Raw genomic sequence first — 22171 nt, forward strand, 5'->3', positions numbered from 1 at the left:
ATAGTGACTTTAGCAGTCATTGGAATTGGCCAAAAGAGCAGAATGGAATGGCAAAAAGATACTGTGACAAAGCTCTGATCAGTGCTGTGGAATTCTTTTTGAGGCTTTGTCAAACACAGGTGAAAGTGACTCAGCAGCCCTGAGATCAGCTCAGCAGTAATGTTATTTAACTGCAAGAGTCATAACTGGAGAAAGTCACAGGCAGAAAAGGTGGCCCATTGCCAAGAGAAGGAAGAACTCCAAAGCGATAAGAACCAAAAAAAATCTGGAAGAAGGCACAGAAGGAGTAGCAGAAGCTAAACCACTAGTGAAAAGATTTGTAGGGAAACACAGAAAAAGATGAAAAATATAATAGATAAAGAGGAGATGCTACTGCTATAGTGGGAAAAGGAGAAGCATTTCAGCAGGAGAGTAAGTGGGGGAAATGTGCCTTACAAATAGAAAAGAGGAAAAATTATTCATAGCTAATACAGAAGGGAAATCAGATGTCTGGATCACTTGGAAGAAATCTTTCCTGTGGACAGCCCTTGTGCCAATCAGTAGTGAAAGCTGGAAGCCATGAACCTGGTATTGACTCAAGGGGCAAGAGGCTCAAAAACTTAAGGGAGATGAAAATTTGTGAAATTCCATCAGAAAGGCTGACAGCACCAGTTTAATGCCACTGAGGAAATTGTGTGATGAGACCTGGGAAAAAGAGATCTTTCCTCAATAGTGAAAATGTTGGAATTCTATTTTATTGGTCTGACAGAGTGATTTTCCTGAGTATGGCCTGGGAAGATGGTGGGGCTTCTGCAGTGTCAGAGAAGGAAAGGGACACTGGATGCAAAACAAGGCACAGGCTCAGTGCTGTTGATAGTGTTGTTATGTGTCTTAGAGGAGTCTTACAGACTTGCAATCTCCTTACAGAGGAGTCTGTAAAGGAATAGGCTCCTCTTATTTCCTTGGTTGTCAAAGGCTTTGACAGAGTTTGAGTATGAGCATCTTGCAGAACAACTTTCAGCCTTACTCATGGCTGTATACAGAGGTGCAAAACATTCTCAAAGTAGAACAACTAAGGAACAAAACAGCTCAAGGTGATAGTAGCAAACATCTTTATGTGCTGTGGCATTAGTATTGATTTAATAATGCAAACATCACTACAAAAAACACGTCCAAAAAGTCTGAGGCTAAGCTAACAAAAGTAGCTGTTTAGGCAAGGACAGAAATCATATTAAAACAAATATTCTCAAAAATGAGAAGCTGAACAGTGATTTTGTGAGAAAAAGCATCAACAACATAGTAGAATTCATCTTTGCAAGCAGTGCTGTGTGGACCAAGGGAGAACTCAAACAGGGAATGACCAACTGCAGCATTGATTACATACAGTGTAAGGGTAGCAAAGCTGCTGGAAAGAAACTGAACATTTAAATAACTATGAATAAAAATCAGATTTTTTAAAAATTTCAGACCTAACATAGGGCTAGAAATCTACCAGAGCCTTAAAGAGAAAACCAGCTGTGTTGTAATCATGTTTTTGTTAAAGTACTGGACTGTGGAAGGACATTACCTGCAAAGAACCTAAAAGACTTGTCAGTTATAAAGCTGCCTTTTCAAATGAATGGGAAAGAAGAGCTGAAAATAACTGACCTTTGCATAGCAGCCTACCACCTCAAACAGGGAGCTTTGGGTAGAATACAACTACTGTGAGGAATTGTAAGTGCCCTTAAGAAATGCCAAGAACCTCTACTGGCAAAGAGAACACAGAAGTTGATCTCAGCCAGGGACTGGAAGGCACTAATTGCTACTTTGTGATGAAGGAGAGCTGAGAACGTGCTGCCAGCCTTGACTCATGCTAGACCTTTTCAGAAGGGTCTTGTTTGCTGGGAATTCTCATTCAGAGCAGTGCTAAGGGCTCCAAAGTAGTTGCACTAAAGCCAAACTACTTTGCCCTCATCTCACCACCTTGTGGTGCTGCCAGGTTCTGGAAATAGGGGAACAGAGAGCGAGAATGGGGATCTGGGCTTTCCATCTTCCTGATGCACCTGTGGCCAGCGTCTCTGGATGCAAATCCAGCATGTCAAGGTAAAATTGGTAGTAGTGAGCACACTTGGAAGAGGTTGTTTTCAGCTCTGAAAAATAGTGGAAAAAATGCTTAGAGTTCAACATGGTAATTTGGAATGGTGTTGTCATATGGCATCAACAGTGATGGACTGTGGTAGAGCCCATTGGAATGGAGGGCTTTGCCCTGTTCAAGACCATTTCCAATCTCAAATATTGGAAATTTTTAACTAAATTACATTTTATTTTACTAATCTTCTCTACCCCTGCCCTCCCCAACCCCTCTTTTATGAACATTTGGGAACTGTTGGAAATAGAGAAATATAAATACTTTTAATGACAGGAAGAAAATATACATCTTGAACACCAATCAAGGTAAATACAGTTAATAGGACCATATGCCTAATCATCAACAGGAATAAATAATTTTCCCTCTCTTGAGGGAAATGTGGCAAATAATAGCTACAGACTGTTTTTATATGGTTTTTATTCTGTCAAATACAGATTTTAATTTTGGAGTTCAGGGTGGCTAGATACACTCTGCCACCACTATCCCATTTTTTTATTTAGTGTAAATATATTTAAGTGTTCTGCTGAATATGATTTCGAAACTGTGAAGATATTCCCTTAGCAGTGCAATTTTAAATACTGCACAGAACTGCACATAGATGGAAAGGCAACATGCAAATGTATGCTGTAGTTCCCCTTTCTAATACTGAGAAATCAAGAATGTCTTTTCTCCCTTACTGCAGCCGCAATAGGATACAGTAATTCAGAATGAGGTAATCACAGGCTATTGATGTGTGATACATCTTTAAATATTAAAGCATGCTGGCTTTGCAAACATACCTCTTTTTCTAATGTAAATCAGCCAATCCTTTTTCCTTTTTTTTTTTTTTTTTACTCCACAGTGGCATCTTGATGTGCTTATGCCTGGATGGTTTTCATCTTTGGTGCACATTCTGCTTTTTTCTCCCTAGACAACAATTTCTGACATTTCAGCTGAAGTGGAAACTTCATAGAGGGAAGATCTTGCACAAATGGAGCAGCTGCCTTTACATGCTGTGCTGGTGGGCATACCTGATAGTTCACTCAGCCTATACACACTCTGTGCAGTGCATTAGACACCCTTTCTTCATCCTGTTCTAGGGTGAGAACCTCGTTTCTTGTGATTTCTCAGGAAGCTTATTGTAATCTTCAGGCATGCAGGTTTAAAGGCATTGCCGATGTTGTTTTCAAAACTGTTGTTTTTAGTGGAATTCTCATTTCCTTTATTTGCACGTCCCTTCCCATTTTTCTGTGTAGTTAAGATGTGCCTTTAGGGGTGCTGTACTTTCTTAATTCCCACATGAGTAAGTTAAGAGTGCCATATTGGCAAGGTAAGAAGTGAAGGGGCTGTTAGCCTGCAGCAGCAGTTGAGTCTCAGGGAGGATGTACTGCCTGCTGGAGTTCCCAAAAGCAGTAGGCATGGCTGCAGTGTTTTCAGGGTATTGTGTGTATTCACTTCATAAGGCCAAAGGTTTCACATGAATATGTATTTGCATTTAATACACAGTTTAGAGGCATCAAGTACTTGTGAATAAAAAAAATAAATTACAGACATTTTAGGCCTAATGAAAACTAAAGTGTGAAGAAACTAAAGATCTAGATATGAAATATGTTCATTGATTTCAGTTCAGCCTCATAAAGAAGAGCTAATGACAAGAGCAGGGTGGTAGGAAGCCAAAACAAAAAACAAACTGCTCTAGATAGAGTCTACTGCTAATGGACAAAGTAAGGCATAAAAATGGCTTTTCATCAATACTCAGCCGTAGCTCTAAGGATTCAAAAGCTGCAATCTTCTCTGTATGGCTTTGTATTAAGCCAATGCTTGTCTCTACAAAGTTGAATTGCACAACATCTTAGGGAGCTCATCTGGAAAACATGAATGGTATTTTTTACAAGGAGTGTGCTGCCTTCAAGGTGATGTCAATCAGCCATGGTTTGTGACACATTTGCTCCAGTTTGGCACTGAAACAGATTCCTTGCCTTTGCTTTCTTAATGTTTTGCCACGTAAGACCCTGTGGACTGTGAATCATTGCTACCTTCTGTTCTACCACTATTCAACAAAACTCTGCAACACAGAGCCCCAAAGTTCAAGTCAATGGAGCTGGTAGTACGCTTTCAGTGTAGGGAGCTGGCAAGGATATAGCTGTCAACAAAGAAAAAGCTGTAGCAGCCGCGAAGGCCTACATTCATTTAAGTCTATGATTTCACTTTAAAAATAAATTATGAAAAATTAAGTAATTGAATGCTTGAATTCCAGCAAATATTTTCCAACAATGACAACTATTACCTCATAGAAGAGTTTTTCCAAGGTTGTTTCAGAGTCATCAATTAAACTGAGCAAACTGCTAAGATTTTTGCTTGTCTGTTACTCTCTGATTCCTGCTGGTCTCATATTTATAGCCCTTATAGAGTGTCTGAGTAGACTGAATGGTCTGTCACATGGTAATAAGCTCTCCCCACTGATTCCTTGATGCAGTAACTTCAGGACAGTTGCATTTATCTGAAGTTTGATTTGGGCTTCTGAATGGGCATTTACAGATTTGCTGGGAAGAGATTTCCTATCATGTCAGCAGAATAACGGCGACATTATTTATTTATCCTGCTATTTGTCTTGGAGTTGTATCCTGCTGTGAACCTTCCTTGTACAATCAATAGCAATAGCAAAGTCCCTGGTGGCTTGCATGACGTCTTTGGCATGCCTCCCTCTCCAAGAGAAGACTTGTGTCTGAAGCAGACCTTTCTTTTTGTTTTAAGGGTCTAGTAATAAGACCCCATTTTGATGTTGAAAAACCAATTTAACTAAGGAAAACGTCTTATAGGGGTTTTTAGAAGTTTTACCCAGAGAGAAGAAAGAAGTAATGTAGCATGAGACCTTTCAAATAGTAGAAATAAAACTCTATTGGAAACCTTATTCTAGGAAAAGTCTTGCAATTTTTTACTGCATATCTGTAAATGCAAAAATTGTTGTTCATGGTAGAGTGTTGAGAGAAACTTTGTGCTGTTTTTAATATTTTGGTTGTTTGGTTGGTTTTGCCTATATCATGTGGTACAGGCTGAACACAGATTACTCAGACTAAAACATATTCCTGTTCTTCATTCTTTTCTTAATTTCTTTGGGTAAAAGTTGAAGGTTTTTAGGAACAGGCTCATGCTGTCAGCTTCTCATTACAACTTTGTGCTATGAACACAATCACATTGCTTTTGCCTTCCTTGTCACAGCCGTGCCTCCCCCTGTCTGGAATAAAATAATGACATTTTTCTCTGACATCTTTTCATCAACTTCAATATAGCAGAAAAGAAACCTTGATCTCCTCCTGCTTCCCTCTAGGACATCCCAGCTACTCTTTCATAGTTACTGTAGCAACCTGCTCGTTACCAAAGGTCATTTCGGACTCTGGAGATCTCTGTGTCTCTGGCTATGTCTAAGCCTTGCCGAACTCCTTCTGAGCTCCCTTTTAATAAATGATTTCTGCCAGTCTGCAGCCCTGTTTGTTGTCTCAGTTTGGTGTCTTGTGTCTTGGCTATTGCCATGTCCTTTCAGCTGGCAGATGCAGTCACAGCCTGCTCCTGTCTGTCCTAAATGATGCTGCCCATGATTTACGGCTCTTCCACTTTCTGCTGTCCTCGCTGCATCTCCCTCTTGACACCATACGTGAGCTGTGTATCTCTGGTTTTTTTCAGCTCCCACATGAGCTTTTTCCTATCTCCTAACTGAAAAGAAATGCTTGCCATTTCTGTGATGCAGAAGTGCCACACCAGCCTCATCTTGTTACCTTTTCCAAAAAACACCCCTTGTTCCCTTCGTGCTTTCCTCATGTTTAGTGGAGCCTTTTTGAGAGCATCCTCTGCTCTCCATATCATGTCTTCAGATTCAAGTGCTGACAAAGTATTTAACTTAGAGTGGGATAATGATAGGCTGGGACTTACCACTAATTGCTAGTTCTGAAATGTGATATTGCCTTGTTGTTCCCTTGCTCTTCTCATCTGCCTGTATCCATATGCTGTCCCTTGTCTTAAACTCAACTTTGTGCAGATAGCACAGCCATTTTCACAATTCCTTGTGCAGGGTCTGCACTAACATGAGGCTTCCAATGTATTCCCTTTCAGCAATACATTGGAAGGAAGAATAATTTAGTTACGCATAGCAGTATTTCCTTCAAAAACAAATGTGCTTTTATTTCAGTGAAACATTCATTTTGTGATCTAAACTTAGTGAGGAATTACTTAGCTTAATAAATTCTGAAGAGCTGAAAAATCTCACCCTTTTTGGGATTAGGATTTCTCAGATGCAATTATAAAGTATTCATTTGAAGTGGTTTAGCATGTGGCTCTTGTAAAGTAAAAGTGAACAAAATAAACTGAAGTTGGATTTAAAACCTTCCAAAGTATGAGGTTTTGACTGCTCTGAAATTATTATAATGACTTTCATATATAGTTAATTTGCCTTCTAAGTCATGAAAATAATGAGAATTTTTTTACCTCAATCAGCTTTATTGTAGCACTTCTCACATAATTTTCAGTTTGTTTCCTCTGAGATGTTATGAATCTTGAACTTTGCAGTCAGGTTGGTTTTTTATTCTTTTACCATAAACTGTTTATTTCTGTGTGATTGAACTACAATTTATACAGACATTTATTGAGCTGTGGTTTATCTTCTCTAATAGGTGAGGCCATGTTGCATAAGAAAGCTGAAATTTAGATCAGGTGTTCTGAAGCTATTTGTAAACTGAACAGAGGAACATACTGAGCCCTGCCTCCTGCTACTGAAGTTTGGTTTCCTGTTTCATCAGCTTTTTGTGTATTCAATTTAATCTCTTGGTGGTTAGGTGATTAATCAATATTAGAGTGCATTTTATTCCTGAAAGTAATGTCTTTGGATCTTCATTTAATTTCTGTGTTAATTGAATGTATAACCTAGTGAAACACACAATTTAAGTGATCCAGATTTTTGATGATTGTCATTGTACATATTCATCTTTTGAATTAACCATAAAGCTGTGAAGAGACTGAAATTGAAATTAGGTGTTTACCTCATTACTGATATTTCTTTGATGTATATATTCACCACTATTTGCAGGTATCTTGATTTAAGCAGAATTTCCCCAAGGCAGGAATTTCTGCCCTTATAAGAAAAGATGTCCCTGGGACATTAACCATTTTTATTGTGAGGGTTCTTCACCAGAAAATAGTTTTCTCAAATGTCTGTCTTGTAGGTAGTGTAGTGCAGCTTAGATTCAGCAATGCCCATGTTTCTCATGCAGAACACCTTACCTTCATCATGATTATCTCAACAGATTTCGTTACTTGTATAGCAGAAAGGATCAAGGGCCACATGAATTGAAAAATTAAATATTTGGGGATTTCTTGGATGCCTGAAATCTTGTGTACTTGTAATGAAATTGCTTTATGATTGATGGCCTTTGCTTTTCCTGACTTTTTTTCAGGTAAAAGTAAATTTAATAATTATATTCTGTTTGAGCTCAACTAGTAATAGAACAAAAAAATTGACCTTCATGTAAGTCTACTTCAAAGGCTTGAAAGGGAAAGGAGAAAACATGAGGATTATATTTATTTGGTTTAGAAATACGCACAAAACCTGCAAATGCCAGAAAATTCTGACAATTTGTCAGTACAGTTTAAGTGGCAGCCCATAACTGTAGGCCTGTTTTTGGAAAATTGGTCTTTACTGTGAATATTTCTGTACTTGAAATCTGTATTCTATTAGGAGGCTATGATTCAAATAGGTTAAAAGTATTAGTGTGATGAAAGGCTGAGCAGGACACACAATTTCCTCTTCATTATTTTACAGGGAAATTTTCAAAAGAGGTATAACTTTTTCTCCCTTGAATTGAAGAGTTTTTCCTGAAGTTAGCTGGGAATGAGTTGTTTGAAATTTTATACCTCAATCAACAATAATAAAATTAAAGCAAAGCCTTGTTAAAGAATTCAACATTTACGTTTTCATGGGTAGTGGTCCTAATCAGTCCCTGATTTTATTATCAAGACAATAAATAACTTATGACACCACTGTTATAAGGCACTAACTGAGGATTCAGAGGACTCCTTCCAGTTGTTTTCATGCCCATTCTTTAGTCCCCAGTACTCCTCTTGAAGGTGTGAACAGTTTAGGTTGCCCACCACAACGAAATATAGTTCCACTCTTTTCTGCAGCTCCTGATATCACTGTCTGGGAACTGGAAGTCCAACTTCTGTTTCTTAACAAAAGAGCCAAACATCTTGCTACTGCTCAGCCTTGGGGACAGAGAGAAGAATCTGTGCAGTCTATTTCTTAAAAGTAAACTTGAATTGAGATAAAATTCCTGAAATTTAGTTTTTCCACACAGCTCTTTCACTAAGAAAGATGACTGTGTCTTTGTGTTTGGAAAAGGTATATGGGATAAGACAGAGGGACAAGGACTCTAGATGGGCTTTAGAAAAACAGCTCATGGAAATCAAGACAAAAATATAGTCATACTGGAAAAAAAATTCTTTATTGGGAAGGTGTATTTTAGTAGGAGAAGCAGCTGGTAATAAAACATTTCAGACCACATATTTTCAACTTGACAAAAATCGCTTCTCACTTCTTTAATTTAATAGAACTAAAGAACCACCTGTACCAGGAATAAAAATAATTTGAACAGGAAGGGTTTTCAGAGAAGTAAGAGCAGATTTGGGAATACAATCCTGTAAGGTCTCATCACATCTCCCATTTCCTCACGTGCAGAGTGGGATGGATCTGCCAGACCTGCACCACCAGGGTCCTCCTGGGAGCACTGCAGAGCGAGCACGTTGCCTTCACATCTACCTTTAGCTGCACTTTTTATTGCACTTCTTTTGAGACAATTTGCATTTGTAATTTTTCCAGTCATCTCAAATATATCAGCTTAGCACAGCAGGCAAACCTGTGCCCCTTCTCTATATTTCCTTGCTTCTCTACCATTCTGTCGTGTATCCCTATGTGCTTACACATGGAGTGTAGATACACTTTTCAATTTAATAAATATGAATGTATTCAAAGTTGAGATTAAAGAAGAAATGTATCTGATTTTTTTTTCCTCTAATGATTTCTGATATGCTTTATTTATCTGAAAGACAAGCTCACATTCTGGTGAAACCACCTTTGTAAAAGGAAATTTTCTGTATGTCACAGCCCTCTTCGGTCATTCTTTTTATTACAGAAGTGGCAGAACTGTTTAAAAAAAGTGAAAAAAAAAATCAAAATATGCCAACCTTTTCCCCTCACTAGGTTTCCATGGTACCATGCTCATATAATACACAGTGACATGTGGCCCTGGAGGAACCTGCAGTCTTCCTGGACTGACACCAAAAGTCTACAGTTAATTCAGTATTACACAATGTAACCAATACAGGATGACTTTAATTTTATTTTGGCTTTCTTTTTTTCTTCTCCACTATGAAAATACTCTGACACTCCTATCACTGATTTATGTGATGACATTCAGGAATTCGGTGCTAATGAATGCTGTTGTATTTCCTGGATTACTTAGGACCACAGACAGTTGAAATGCAATCTCTCCTGTGCTTGTTTATACATCAATTCAGCTTTTGGTTTGTTATGCTTGATGCAACTTGGGCAGCTACACTTTTAAAAATTTCCCTTGTGCAAATAATTATTTAACATTTATTCGTGACCCTTTAGCAGTGGCCAAGAGGCATGGATGACTTTCCTTTCTAAATGGGATTTTTCACAGAAATGGTGTTACTTTCTGAGATTCAAGGATAAGGAATGACTGTTTATCTCAAAGGCTGCTCATGTGGCCTGGATAGAATGGATAGAATGGGTGAAGGCATGAATCAGTCCTTCACAAACAGTACTCTTTGCAGACCTAGCTAAGTGAATGGTATAGGTAGCTAAGTATGAAAGTTAGAATGAAGATAGGAACAAAATAAATGGCAGTATTACTTAGGTGTCAGCAGTGAGTGACTATTGAGTGAGACAGGAAATCCAGAAAGGACAGTTCTACTGACACAAATAAGTAAGGAGAAGAATGAAACCCTGAATGGGAGATGAACACACAAAATGGCAATAAAAAAACTGAACACAAGATGAACAGCCAGAGAAAAAAATTAATAACATCAAAATAAGTGCCAACAAGCAAGACAGATGCAAAACATCCCAAGCAGCTGTTGAAAAGATATTTTAAATTTAATTTTGTAAAGCACAACAATTGTAATGTAATTCTGTGATTTAAAGAGTGTGGAGCATGCAAGCCTGACCGCTTAATAAAGTTTACTGTGGAAGTGTTACACTGACAAAAGTGAAGGTACTTTTATGAAAATGGTACACAGAGAGAATTTTCTAATATTTTGTGTTGGTTTTTGTCTTCTAGAGTATCAGGGCTTCAGGGCTGGTGCTGCTGGAAACCATTCTTTTTGGATCACTTCTTCTGTACTTCCCAGTAAGTCAAACTAGAACTTTAAAAAAAGAATTATACCTTTGCTGATGTTTTAAAACACTGTATGACTGACTCTGGTGAAAATAGAAATGTAAAAACTATTTATTAATTATTAGTTTAATCTGACTACAAAATGTCCTGTGCTCTTCAAATATTCTTAAAAACACTCAAATGTTTTACTCTACTTGCAATAATTCTCCATTTTCAATTTGGTAAAAATTGCCAGTGGTTTAATTGGAAGTTTTTGGGTATTCTGGGCTAAGATGATATTTTGCTTTGAAAGACAATACCTCTCTGATCTATTGTATGGGGGGAAAAAATAAGTAATGTAAAAGGAAGACACTGATTATACCAAATAGTTCCCTGGAATGCAGCATAAATGAGATTAATTATTTAAGTGCATTACTGGCATGTATCTGATGTTTCTGAAGGTATGTGGCATCTTCAAAACCATGTCTAAGGGAAAATTAGATGGCATTACCCCATGAGATGGCATTTTTCTCTGTAAGTGGAAAAAAAGGTAGCTTCATTGTCACATGAGAAAAATACCACAAAACTCATAGAAATTTGTGTCCATTCTCTTTTCAAGGGTTCCAGATAAGCTGAGCTCGTTAATTGCCACATAAACCCAAAATAATGACTAGATAAAGCAAGACATCCAAGTCTATATTGACCAAAGTTGATAGAAAGCATGCAGGTTGGGAGACAGTCAAAGATGGAGTTGTGGACTATTTTAAAATATGTTTATGTTCTCTTTCCCTCAGTAGTCAGAATTTTTTGTGCTTTTACAGACCATCATGTAGTTACTGAAAGATGAGCTGGATAACAAAACTCTTCAGTAGCTGCAGAGCAAGTAAGAAATAAACTGCTGTAGAATGTGTGAAGAATACTATAAATAAACACATACCCTAGTGGAATTTTTATACATTCTTTTTTGAATCGTGTGGGCCTTTCAAGTTGTAAAGAAAAAGTGTGTGCGTTTCTAGGACAGTTTTTTATGTATTTTTTCATCCTTCACTTTGCAGAAGTCAGGGAAATTAGACTTTTTGGTTTTTTCACGTTGGACAAAAGTTTTTTGCAACTTGAAATAAATACATCTCCTGTGGGTTTTCAGAGCTTCTTTCGCATTTATTTTCAATGAACAGGACAGAAAGCCCATGCACTGCTTCCTCAGCTGGTGCTGTGGAGCATTTACAGAAATTCATAGCATAAAGCATTCTGCAAGGGGTTTCTTTTCATGGCTGTCTCCTCTTTGCTTTCTCAGAGAACCCTGGGCCAGGTTGGCTTCCCCAGGGATGCTCGGTTAGAACCAGTCAGTGACTGCACAGCCTCAGCTCCAAAGTGTGAGAAGCCTCATCACAGCTCCTCAGAGCTGTGTCTGCAGTCTGCCCACCTGCCACCCATCCTTCAGCTCATTCCCTGGCTCTTGTCTTGGTCCTCCATTTGTTGTGCTTCACAAAGGACAAACATCCTTTGGTGGCTGGCTGGAGATATTGCTGTGGAAAAAGGCTTCTCTCAGCAGGTGACTTGAAGGACCGTGGTGTTGGATGCAAGAGCTGGTGACCATCCACAACCTTTAAATGCAGAGGGAGAAGAAAGGAGGTGGTCCTGGGAGGGAGCAGTTCAATAACCCAAGTGTCCCCTCAGCTCTTCACCGACATTTAAGCCCCTTTTTCTTTTTCACTGGCATTAAAGATGTTTCATGTGCAACGAGTGCAAAATGACAGTTTGACATATTATGAGGAAAAAATTTTTTGCTGGAAATTGCTGAGTAGCCCATCCCAGATGGGATGTAGATACTTGACCAGAGTTTATCTTTCTGTGCAAATCTCAAGCTCCTACTATATAAAACTGTCTGCTGAGAGCACATTCTATTAGAAATGAATAGGCAAAGTGTAAGACTTGGCTTATATCTTCTAGCAGTTTCATGTTCCCACGCTCTTTGCTGAGGCACTCTTCTTTCTTATACAGGGAATCACTAATCAGGCTGTTACTCCTACAGACTTGGGAAAAAGAAAGAGAACAGTTTTATCATTTCTATTTTGAGGGTTTTAGGGGAGGGATGTAGCAAATGTGATAGTGGGAGGTCCTTTGCATTTTCAGACAGAGAAATTAATCCTGATTCCACCGACCAGAAAAATATGGTTTTGTAAAATCAAAGAAGATCAGAAAGATCAGCTTTCCAATATCTCTGTCCCTCAATTAACTGCAAGGAATTTTTCATCAATTTCTGATTCAGGGCATGATAGTGAAACAGTAAATGTGTGAAAGCTATAAGGCATAGTCTTTTTAAGGAAGAAAAGCTTCAAGGTGTGAATTATGAGGGGTCGGTCCTTGGAATGTGAACTCTTGATGTTTTGCTGTACATGGACAGAATCTAAATGTGCTCACCTGCCTATTGTCTGAGAAAGGAGCACAAAGCAGAGAAGAATGACACAAGAAAGAAAACCCAAGCTTTGAAAGAGTCGTGTTTTCGCCAGCTGACATTCACACACATATTCATTCATAGCAGGGTGTAGAGCATATATTATCAATATATTGGTGTTGGTCAGAAGCCATGTATCTGCAAAGCAGATTTCATTTTTCCTGCATCATATTTATTTACCCCTTCATGTTATTGGTGTTTTTATTTACTTTTGAGAAGAATTAGGACCTAGAGATGTGGTTAAAGACATAGTAATATGTGCCCAGAGGTCATTGTTTCAGCTATTTGATTTGGTCCTCATTTAATGCTAGAGGAGTACATTAGAGCTCTAAGGATAGTTCATATAGATCTCACATTTTATACACCCAAATTAGGCTGTGTTTTCCACAGATAGTATGAAATGTGACTTAATGTATGGAATGGAGTTGACGATGCAGTTCATTACCACTGCAATAGGGTGTTGTCTTTTAACATAAGGCAGTTTTCCTTTGGTATCATCTCTTCTTCTATTGTGATTTGGAATGTAAAACTAAAAAGCTTTGCTTTCACAATCAACCAAGTGTGGAATTACACAGCCTGGCTTAGTGCATGTAACAGTGTAAAGATACTTCAGTTCTAAATAACTGAAATCTCTATTCATTTGAGGATTCAGTGCAAAATTACACTCTTGTTTAAGAAACAAAATCCCCTTAGATTTTCTCTGCAGTGCTTTAAGTCTTTGGCATTTTTGTTCTCCACTCTTCTACACTTCCCTAATTCTTTCTTTCTAGATCTGTTTACTCAGTCTGGCTCGGATTGTTTTGAGAGCCTTCAGCATACAAATTTCACTGTGTCTAGAAGGGGTTTATTCCATCTCTGACTTTCCCTACCCTCCAATTAAATGAAAACCAAAACTTACTTTGTTACATTGCTGAATTTATTTCACTAATTGTTGTTGTTTTCTGCAGTAATCTATTCATAGTTTAACATCATTAATTGAAAAATAATATCACCAGTCAGCTGCTTTTGGTGAGAAAAACAGCTGTTACAATGCCCTTCTAACCAAATGGGAAGTGCAAATGATGGTCTCCACCTAAATTTATTATTCAAGTTCTGCTATACTCATAACAACACTGATCTTTCCTGAATTATAAGCAGGCAGATGAGCTTTGTCTATTACAAATGCATAGATTTTACTCAGAAGTTCCTGGGCAGCTCACATTTCTGAAGCTCTCATTTCTTACATTTTCTGTAATCTCATAGTAACATCTCTAATTTCCCTTAACTTAGTCTTTCCAATTATCAATGGATCTCCTCCAAATGAACACTAGACTTTCTAATTGATTTTGTTTATATTTCTTTGTTCTTAGGTTTTGAACAGAAAGCCAAAACCCAACCATCTTATGGATGAGTCCCTTAATTTCTGTACTTGGCATCTGAGGGGAGGAATCTCATTACTTTCTTCATCCAGAAACACTATTTTGAAACCTTTAGACCTTTCTTAACTCCCTGTCTTGCTAATGCTTGGAACACGCATTTCAAAGTTTCACACAAGTTTTAAAAGTCTTTGCTTGCTACAAAGACCTTCAAATAAAGTGAGCAGTCGCACAATGCTGTAAGAGAGTGACCTGTTCATTGTATTATAGGGGGATTTTAGACATCTGTGATGGGCACAAGTTGAAAAATAGGAGATTCTGATAAGATATCAAGAAACTTTTTTTTAACTGTGAGGATTGTCAATTACCAAAACTCTTTGTCCAGATTTTATGAGCAGGTCTGAGCAACATGGCCTAGTTTTGGGCAGGGGGCTGGACAAGATGACCTGCAAAGCTCCCTTGCAAATGAAATTCTGTGAGTCTGTGTTTCTTATGTATGCATCCATGGCTGAGACAGTCACCCTCTGCTCACCAAATCCTGGAGAGGAACTGGGCCTTTTCTGACTTGTTTTAGACTTGGGACTTGAAGATGGGGTGTGTCATGGCCAACACTTCAGGGACTATAAATGAAGTCTGGGGTACTTGACTCAAATAGTGATGAATTCCACCCTAGGCAGCTAGGATTATCTGGTGTATTAAATAGTTCCCATACAGCTAGTCTGCATTGACTGAAACTCCAAAATACATACAAGGGATTGCATGATATAATGATATGATAGAATTTCTGCAGTCAGTGATTAAAGTTAAGTGAGTATGATGATGCAAAGACCAAGGGAATAATTTCTTCCCCATCTCATCTCAATAATTTCTTCTCTTCTTCTGTTGATATAGCAGATAAGAAGTACTAGATTTAAATTCTAGCAAGTGAAAGTTGAAAGTTGACAGTGAGGCTGAATCTTGTAACAGTGATGTCAGATCACAAGATGGACTGGCTTTGGAGGCTGCAGAGTGTCTTTTAAAAAACTTAAGTTTTTTTTCACTCTTCCCTTCCTTTGGCTAAAAAAAACAATGTACAAATTAATTACAGCTTTCCCCTGTTTTTCCAAGCTGTAAACTGCAAGTTATAAAAAGGCAATATTGTTGTCAGTTTAGAGAAATGGAGCTGTGGGTTGGGGGGCATTGACTTCCTAATGCTGATGAAGCAGTTGAGCAATGAATCCTGGAATAAAATTTGTGCTCAGACATCTTGTTGGATATGTTAGGAGTTAAGATCTGTTTCTGGGGTTTATTCCCTCTTTCACACTCAAGCTAAAATCACCTACCCTTATGAGAAGTAATCGAAAGTGGGGAGTCATGGAGCTTAGATATGGATATGGGTTTTTTTCCCCCTCAAATGGTCTGTATGAGTGCTAGCATGGAGAAATGAGCTGTGAAGTTTGGGAGCATGAGACCATGATAGATCCATTAGTGATGGCAGTCCTGAGCAGAGCAAGGTCACTGGAAAGCTCTAGTTTTGACATTAATGAATGTGAAAATAGAACACTGTGAAATACTCTTATGCATTTGTCCCTCAAATAAGGGATGTTTTACAAAATCACAGTCACTGTTTATTCCATGCATTTTGATGTGCCCTGAGGCAAACTGAAAAGTTTGCTTTTTCCAACACATTTAGCTCTGCAAGTCTGCTCTGATACCCCAGATGTTTCAGTCTGATTCTTTGTCAGGATATAACCACATTGCCTTTACTCACAAAATAGTGTTTAAGGTTTTTAGAATGAACACTTATCATTTTATTCTTGTTCAGGTAAAGAACACGCCTGTCTTTGGTGTTCATGTCACTGAAGTCCAAGGACACAGCGTAAATATCTGCTCTAAAATAATCACTACAGATTTCCACAGTACTCTAGGAAGAGGTCTTTTCATTTTATTGGGATCACAGTGGATTAGATATCCAGCCAATGCAAAAGGGAGGTTTTAAATACCATGTTGCAAAGATTTTATATGTACATTGTATGCTTGGCATAGAGGTGAGGGAGCCAGGCAGAAGATGATGCAGTAGTTAGTCTCTCTTGGTCAGTGTCCTGGTCAGATGAACATTTTGGAGTTAACATGCAACCAGTAAACCAGTACCTTTTTTTTGAGAGCCAGCTTGCTTTAAATGCAAAAACCAGAAGTCAGCTGGTGTAGCCTCTGCATACAGGCTACAAAATACAGAAACCTCATAGGTACTGGAAACACTTCTGTCCTTGCCCTGAACCATGCCAAGAAAAATGTTTATGACTGCTTTTACTGATAGGAAGCAAGCACTGAATATTTTCTGCTTTTTGAATACGTTTATTTAAAATGTCAGAAAAATAAGATACATGTGGTATTTCTTCATGGTTCTGTTGTCACTAATCTACATAGCTATCCTAAAAAATGTTGGCAGCAACTGTCAGGGAGATAACTAGAGGCTGCTGTATATGTGATTATCCACATTAAGAACTGTGATTAGGCAGAGCTATATGTCTCCTGTCTAGTTACATATTGGCATCTCTGTGTATATGACAAAAGTTTAAGGTATTGGAAACTCAGTCGAGCTATGCTAGAGCATAGTAGAGCTATGACATCGTAAATTCTAAGAGATTATACAGGTGGAATTTGGTGAAGAGTATTTTTGTATGTTCTCTGTGTTTGGGTATGTCTGTGTGCTGTGTTTCCAGATTACCTTAAGTTGGAAGGGACCTCAGGAGGCCTCTACTCCAACATCTGCACTAAGGACAGTCAGCTGTAGGACTTCATCCAAGGCAAGGTTACTAAGGCTTTATTTTTATAGGTCTTAAAAACCTGCAGGGATGGAGACTACCAGATCAGGTGGTGTGCAGTCATGCAATAACATCACGTGGTTGTAGTTTTTTTGGATAGTGATAAAATTTGGGATGTTGCTGGAACACATCATGGGACTTATACATGGCAGGCTGCAGATAGGTCAGTGAGGGTACAGGTAACTGATTTTACTATTCTTTCACATCTTGAACTCCCATGCTTATCCTTGTGATACAGTGACAAAACTCAATCTTCCCCTTCCACGGATTTGAAGGTGCAGGAGGTATTGTAGGAGGGCATTGCTGGTTTTGTTATTCTGGAAGCTTTTTTTTGAACTACGTCCAAAGGGCACATTTTTCAGAGTCTGGGTTCACTGAATAGCCAAGTATGTGTGTGAGAGTAGGAGAGAAAAGGACAGCAGCCAGTGACCTGAGCCAACTTCTACTCTGCGTTTTTGTTGACCCTTTTATTTTAAATTAATATCTTGCACTGCTTGTAGGCACTTATGTGGTACAGTCTTGCCAGCCCTTCATTCAGAGAAATTAATCTTGTAGAGAGGGGAGCAGAGCAAGATCTTGTGGTCTTTTGTCTTTACTCATCATTCCAATGAAGTAACTTGCAAGAGTAAACTTATGCATACAAGAATTCGTAGATAACACTCTGCATTAATATGCTCTTTTCAAAGAAGTGATGTAAAACTGGACTACAGTCCCGAAAAACAGTGCACAATTTTTAGTTTTGTTACAGCTTGAGCAGTAACACATGCATAAGTTAAAAATGTGCTACGTTTGAAAAGTGAAAGTGTGGGGAACTCTTTTCTGATCATAAAAAGCTTTGAAACACAAAAATTATCAGAGGGTAAAATGTGTGTGCATTCGAATGGAGGAAAATAGTGCTGGGGCATATTCATAGGATGTTCCACACTAAAGCCTGGAACCATGTTCTAATAATCCATCCTCTGCTCTAATAATCCATTGCTCTGCTCTCTAAAGCTGAACCTTTGGTGCTTGGCAAGCACTTGAGCAGGAGACCACAGCAGGGCCACTTCCATGCCAAAGAATTACGGAAGAATACCTGATTGAAAAAATGTAATCAGTGAGAGCCTTCATTTGGCCCACTGTTTCTGCTGAATTGGAGATAGAAAAGAAGAAGAAAGTCTTTTATATAACACTTTTATGTTTAGTCTTTTATATATCTATTACATAATTCCTGTTGGGTCTCAGTGCATATAAACTAGAAAGGAATAATTTTCTCAGTCAAACATTTTGATGACCACATTGATCACTTGGCAAGTGAACTGAGTCAATAGCAAGATGCTTAGAATGTGTTTGAATTTTACTCTAGCAGCTTAAATTTATGAAAAAATTGACACAAAAAAATGCACTCTCATGTATTAGTTCAAAATATGTGATAGAACTTTTACAGGAAAGATATTGAAAGACAGAATATTACATTTTTATTAAATTGTAAAACCAAAGAGGCAAGAGGTTTTCATAGTATTGATAAGCCATGATTGAGCTGTGCCAGAAAGGAAAATATTAAAAATTTTAGTCATCACATACATATTTTCAGTATTGCATAGCCCTTGCATCAGTGGTTTACCTTCTGTCATTAGTTTAGCACCTGTGAGACTGCATGTTGGTGGGAGATAATTTTCAGTCATTCTTTTTCACTTATCCAAGTCTCTTGCAGTGAAAGTTGGGGACATGTTCCTTTTTTTCCATCAAATGCCTTTTCTCTTTGTTTACTCATGCTTTCATACCTAAGACCCAAGGATCAACACCTATAGTCAAGTGAAAGGCCTGTAGGTTGTCTTTAATCTTGCTGAACTTGCTAGATTCAGCTGTTGCCTGCTTTGTGGTTCTTGTGATCTGCATCAACAAGAATCTGAAGCAAAATGAAACCAGAAGCAGTTCATGCTTAAGCAAGACTTGATAAGCTTAGATAAGCTGATACTACCATTCTGTTTCTGGTCTGAAATTGGGTGCAGCTGTAAACCAATGCTGTCAGGGGGACACTGGCAATATTGTAGCTCACCATGCCTTGGAATACGAGGTTGAAATAAGACATTGACCAGTATAATATTCAGAGGTGAGTGATAAAGCATGATATCCTACCTATCATCTTCCATGTCACTTCACAGACTACTCTGCATCAATGCAGAGCAAAAGGAAAAGACAGAGTCTCCATCTCAAAGCCTGCTCCCTGTGAATAATACAGGAGCTGAATAATGGGGTTTTTTCTCCTTTGGTTTTTCATCTCAGTCTCTCTTCTTTTATGTATGAATGCATTAGGTATTTCCTAACCATCTACTCAGATTTTTAGTACTGCACCATGAAGGGTGATTAATGGTTAATGATTAGGAGAGATAAGAAATTCTATACATTACAATTGAGAAAGAGAAGCATTGATGTTTTTGGAAGAGATCTTTAAGAAAGGAAATTTTATCCATTAGAGGTGAGGCTGCCCATAGTCATTCTACAAGCTGAGAACTGAGAGGATGCAGGCAATGGTATCTTTATGGTTTTTAATATCAACTGCTAAAAGTTAAGCAGTTTACAGTTTGCAGGCAAAAGTATATGAGAACTAGTGAAATCTTTGCACTGGAAAAATTTTACAGAATTATAATACTGATAGTGCAAAGTTTTTATTACTGTGTAGTGCTCCTAAACATAACCTTTCTAAACTCTGAGATAAGACATCAGTAGAATTTTAATCAGTGCTTTTAACCCAAGACCACATATCATCTGATGTAAGTAGGAAATTAGCTTTTTGCTTGTAGAGAGGCACTGGAAAAAGTAATATAAACACTTATGGGAGTAGAGACAAATTTATAATACAACATATAAGTTGCAATAAGAAATTATCAAAACACATCAATGAATACCAGTGTACAAGCTATTCTGTATTTCAATTCTGCATATCAATTAGGATTGATAATAGTAGAGTTGTCTGACAAAAAATATCAAAATTTTGGTTTGCCAGGGTTAAAAAAATGAAGAATTAGGGGCCAGCAGGTCAAAAATTTGCCATGTAGCTAGTTAGATGTATTTCTGAAAATGAGACGTTCAAGAGACTAGTGCCTGGGTCTAAATCTGCATCACATCAAGTGGAGAGAGATGAGATTTCTGTTCTTAAAAGTAACAGCAGTACTGCAGATGCAACAAAAGATGTTCATTAGAGCAAGCAATTAGTCATTACAAAAAGCAGCTTCTTCCTACGTGATACAAGTTTTCTATTTTCTTAGATATAACTCTGCTTATTAGAATCACATACAAAAAGCACTGTTTTCAGCAAACTGTTTTATACAAACTCTTTAATTTCTAGATTTTCTGCCTTTCTGAGACTAAGCACAGATCTGCAAATATATGCAAGTTTGCTGGAAACTATTAGGAATTACCATGTCCTTCATAACCAATATACAGTATCCGTGTGCTGATCGCTCTGAAATCTGAATCCAAAGTAAATTTCTTGTAGTGGCATGATGCCATGCAGTAAGTTCTGCACTTTTTTGGGGGAAAAAAAAAAAAAAAGAAGCCAAGAGAAATATGTCAATTTGATCAAAGCTCTTCAAAGCTCTTATCAGAAATGGATTGTAGGATTTCCAAGCGAAAAAAAATTTAGAGGAATTCCAAGGTAATACATAGGGACAAAATACCTACAGAAAATAAAAGGATGAAATTAGTCTTTCATCACACAAAAGGTTGTAAGTGGAAGAAAATAACATTTTATACAGTTCTCTCACATACCATTACCTGATAATTTATCAAACTTAAATTATTTCAATCATCCACAATTTTCATTACTATTTGATGTTAATATTTTAAAGAAGCCAGGTTGCCAGAGCCTTATTGCATATGGTTGAAACAGTAAAAGCAATGTAAAGAGAAAAGGAAAAGAATGATAGTGAGAAAACAGAATAGAGAACTTTCCCCCAAGAATTAAAAAACAGGAAAAAGTCCAATATAGGAACTGGAAAATGAATCCAAAACTGAGCAACCAAGCAGTATAGAAATGAAAACAAGACACAAATGGCATCTTGTGCCTTAATACAGTCAGGACTCTTATTGTCACGACTACATGTTATAGAAGATATTTATAAAACCACAGATTGTACATTCAGTGCTTGTTCTTTGCTTGCCTACAGTTGTTTCTCACTACCCCTTGCAAGCTTTCTTCTCCTTTCCTAAAACACCACTTACATAATTGTGGAATAGCAATCTTTTATTCTTTCCTTTTGCGTCCTCTGTATTGATGTGTGGTTTCTCATCTCATATTTAAATTATGAACTCTTTGGTACAGGGATGTTTGGCATTGCTACACTGTGCACAGCAGGGTCCTGATCAATGGGTAAGAATCACATTACAAATGATTGTTACTAATAATAACAGTGAAAGTATTTAAAAATATTTTGTTAAGGGTGTGAGCAAGGACACAGTTAATGGTGAATTTCTCATATCTTCAGAGGACTGGTAGCATGCAACTGTTTTTATACTTCTAGAGAGTATAGGTACTATATGAGAATTATCTGAGAATATTTGAGTTATACTTGAAAAGATTAAGCCATAAAAATACTAATAGAAAAAAACCTAATACTGGTTCCATGTGAAACTGCTCTGCTAATTTCTATAGAGCTGCAACCAACTTGTATGAGAAGACATGCATTAGAGGATAAACAAAGCAGTTGGAAATAGTAGAAGAAAATTCATTGCAGTAGGTAGAAAGCATCAGTCTGTGGGATTTAAGGTGATGGAGGGAATAGTGGAAAAGCTGGCAATGTGAAGGGGCAACAGCAAGAAGAGATCCCAGTTCTACTCAAATGAATATTTCTGTCCTCTTCTGAATAGACACAGAATGTTGAATGTGTCCATTTTTAGGGGCCTGCCCTGATCTCAGAAGGTACAGCCTGTCCCAGTGGATGCATTCCAGCATTCCATGCACCCTGGAGCAGCTCTGTTGGCGTGGGTTGAAACCAGGCCAGCTGCAGATCCCCGAGCTGCCCCACGGGGGGCATGCCTTTACACATAAGGGACTTTGGACTCTCTCAAACTAACCAGAGATTTAAAACTGCTTTTCCTTGCTC

General features: G+C 37.9%; 1 protein-coding gene across 1 annotated transcript in view; it reads left to right on the top strand.

The window, feature by feature from the left end:
- The window catches only part of GPR158 (G protein-coupled receptor 158), a gene marked incomplete at both ends in the record, with an annotated part of 180929 nt that overhangs the window by 92359 nt on the left and 66399 nt on the right, over positions 1–22171 (top strand). The window contains one exon of the mRNA XM_084201414.1: positions 10438–10506. Coding sequence (XP_084057540.1) covers positions 10438–10506 — 69 coding nt within the window. The remainder of the gene's footprint in view (positions 1–10437; positions 10507–22171) is intronic.

The sequence above is a fragment of the Fringilla coelebs genome (genome assembly GCF_963513975.1).
Source record: "Fringilla coelebs genome assembly, chromosome: 1".
NCBI lineage: Eukaryota > Metazoa > Chordata > Aves > Passeriformes > Fringillidae > Fringilla > Fringilla coelebs.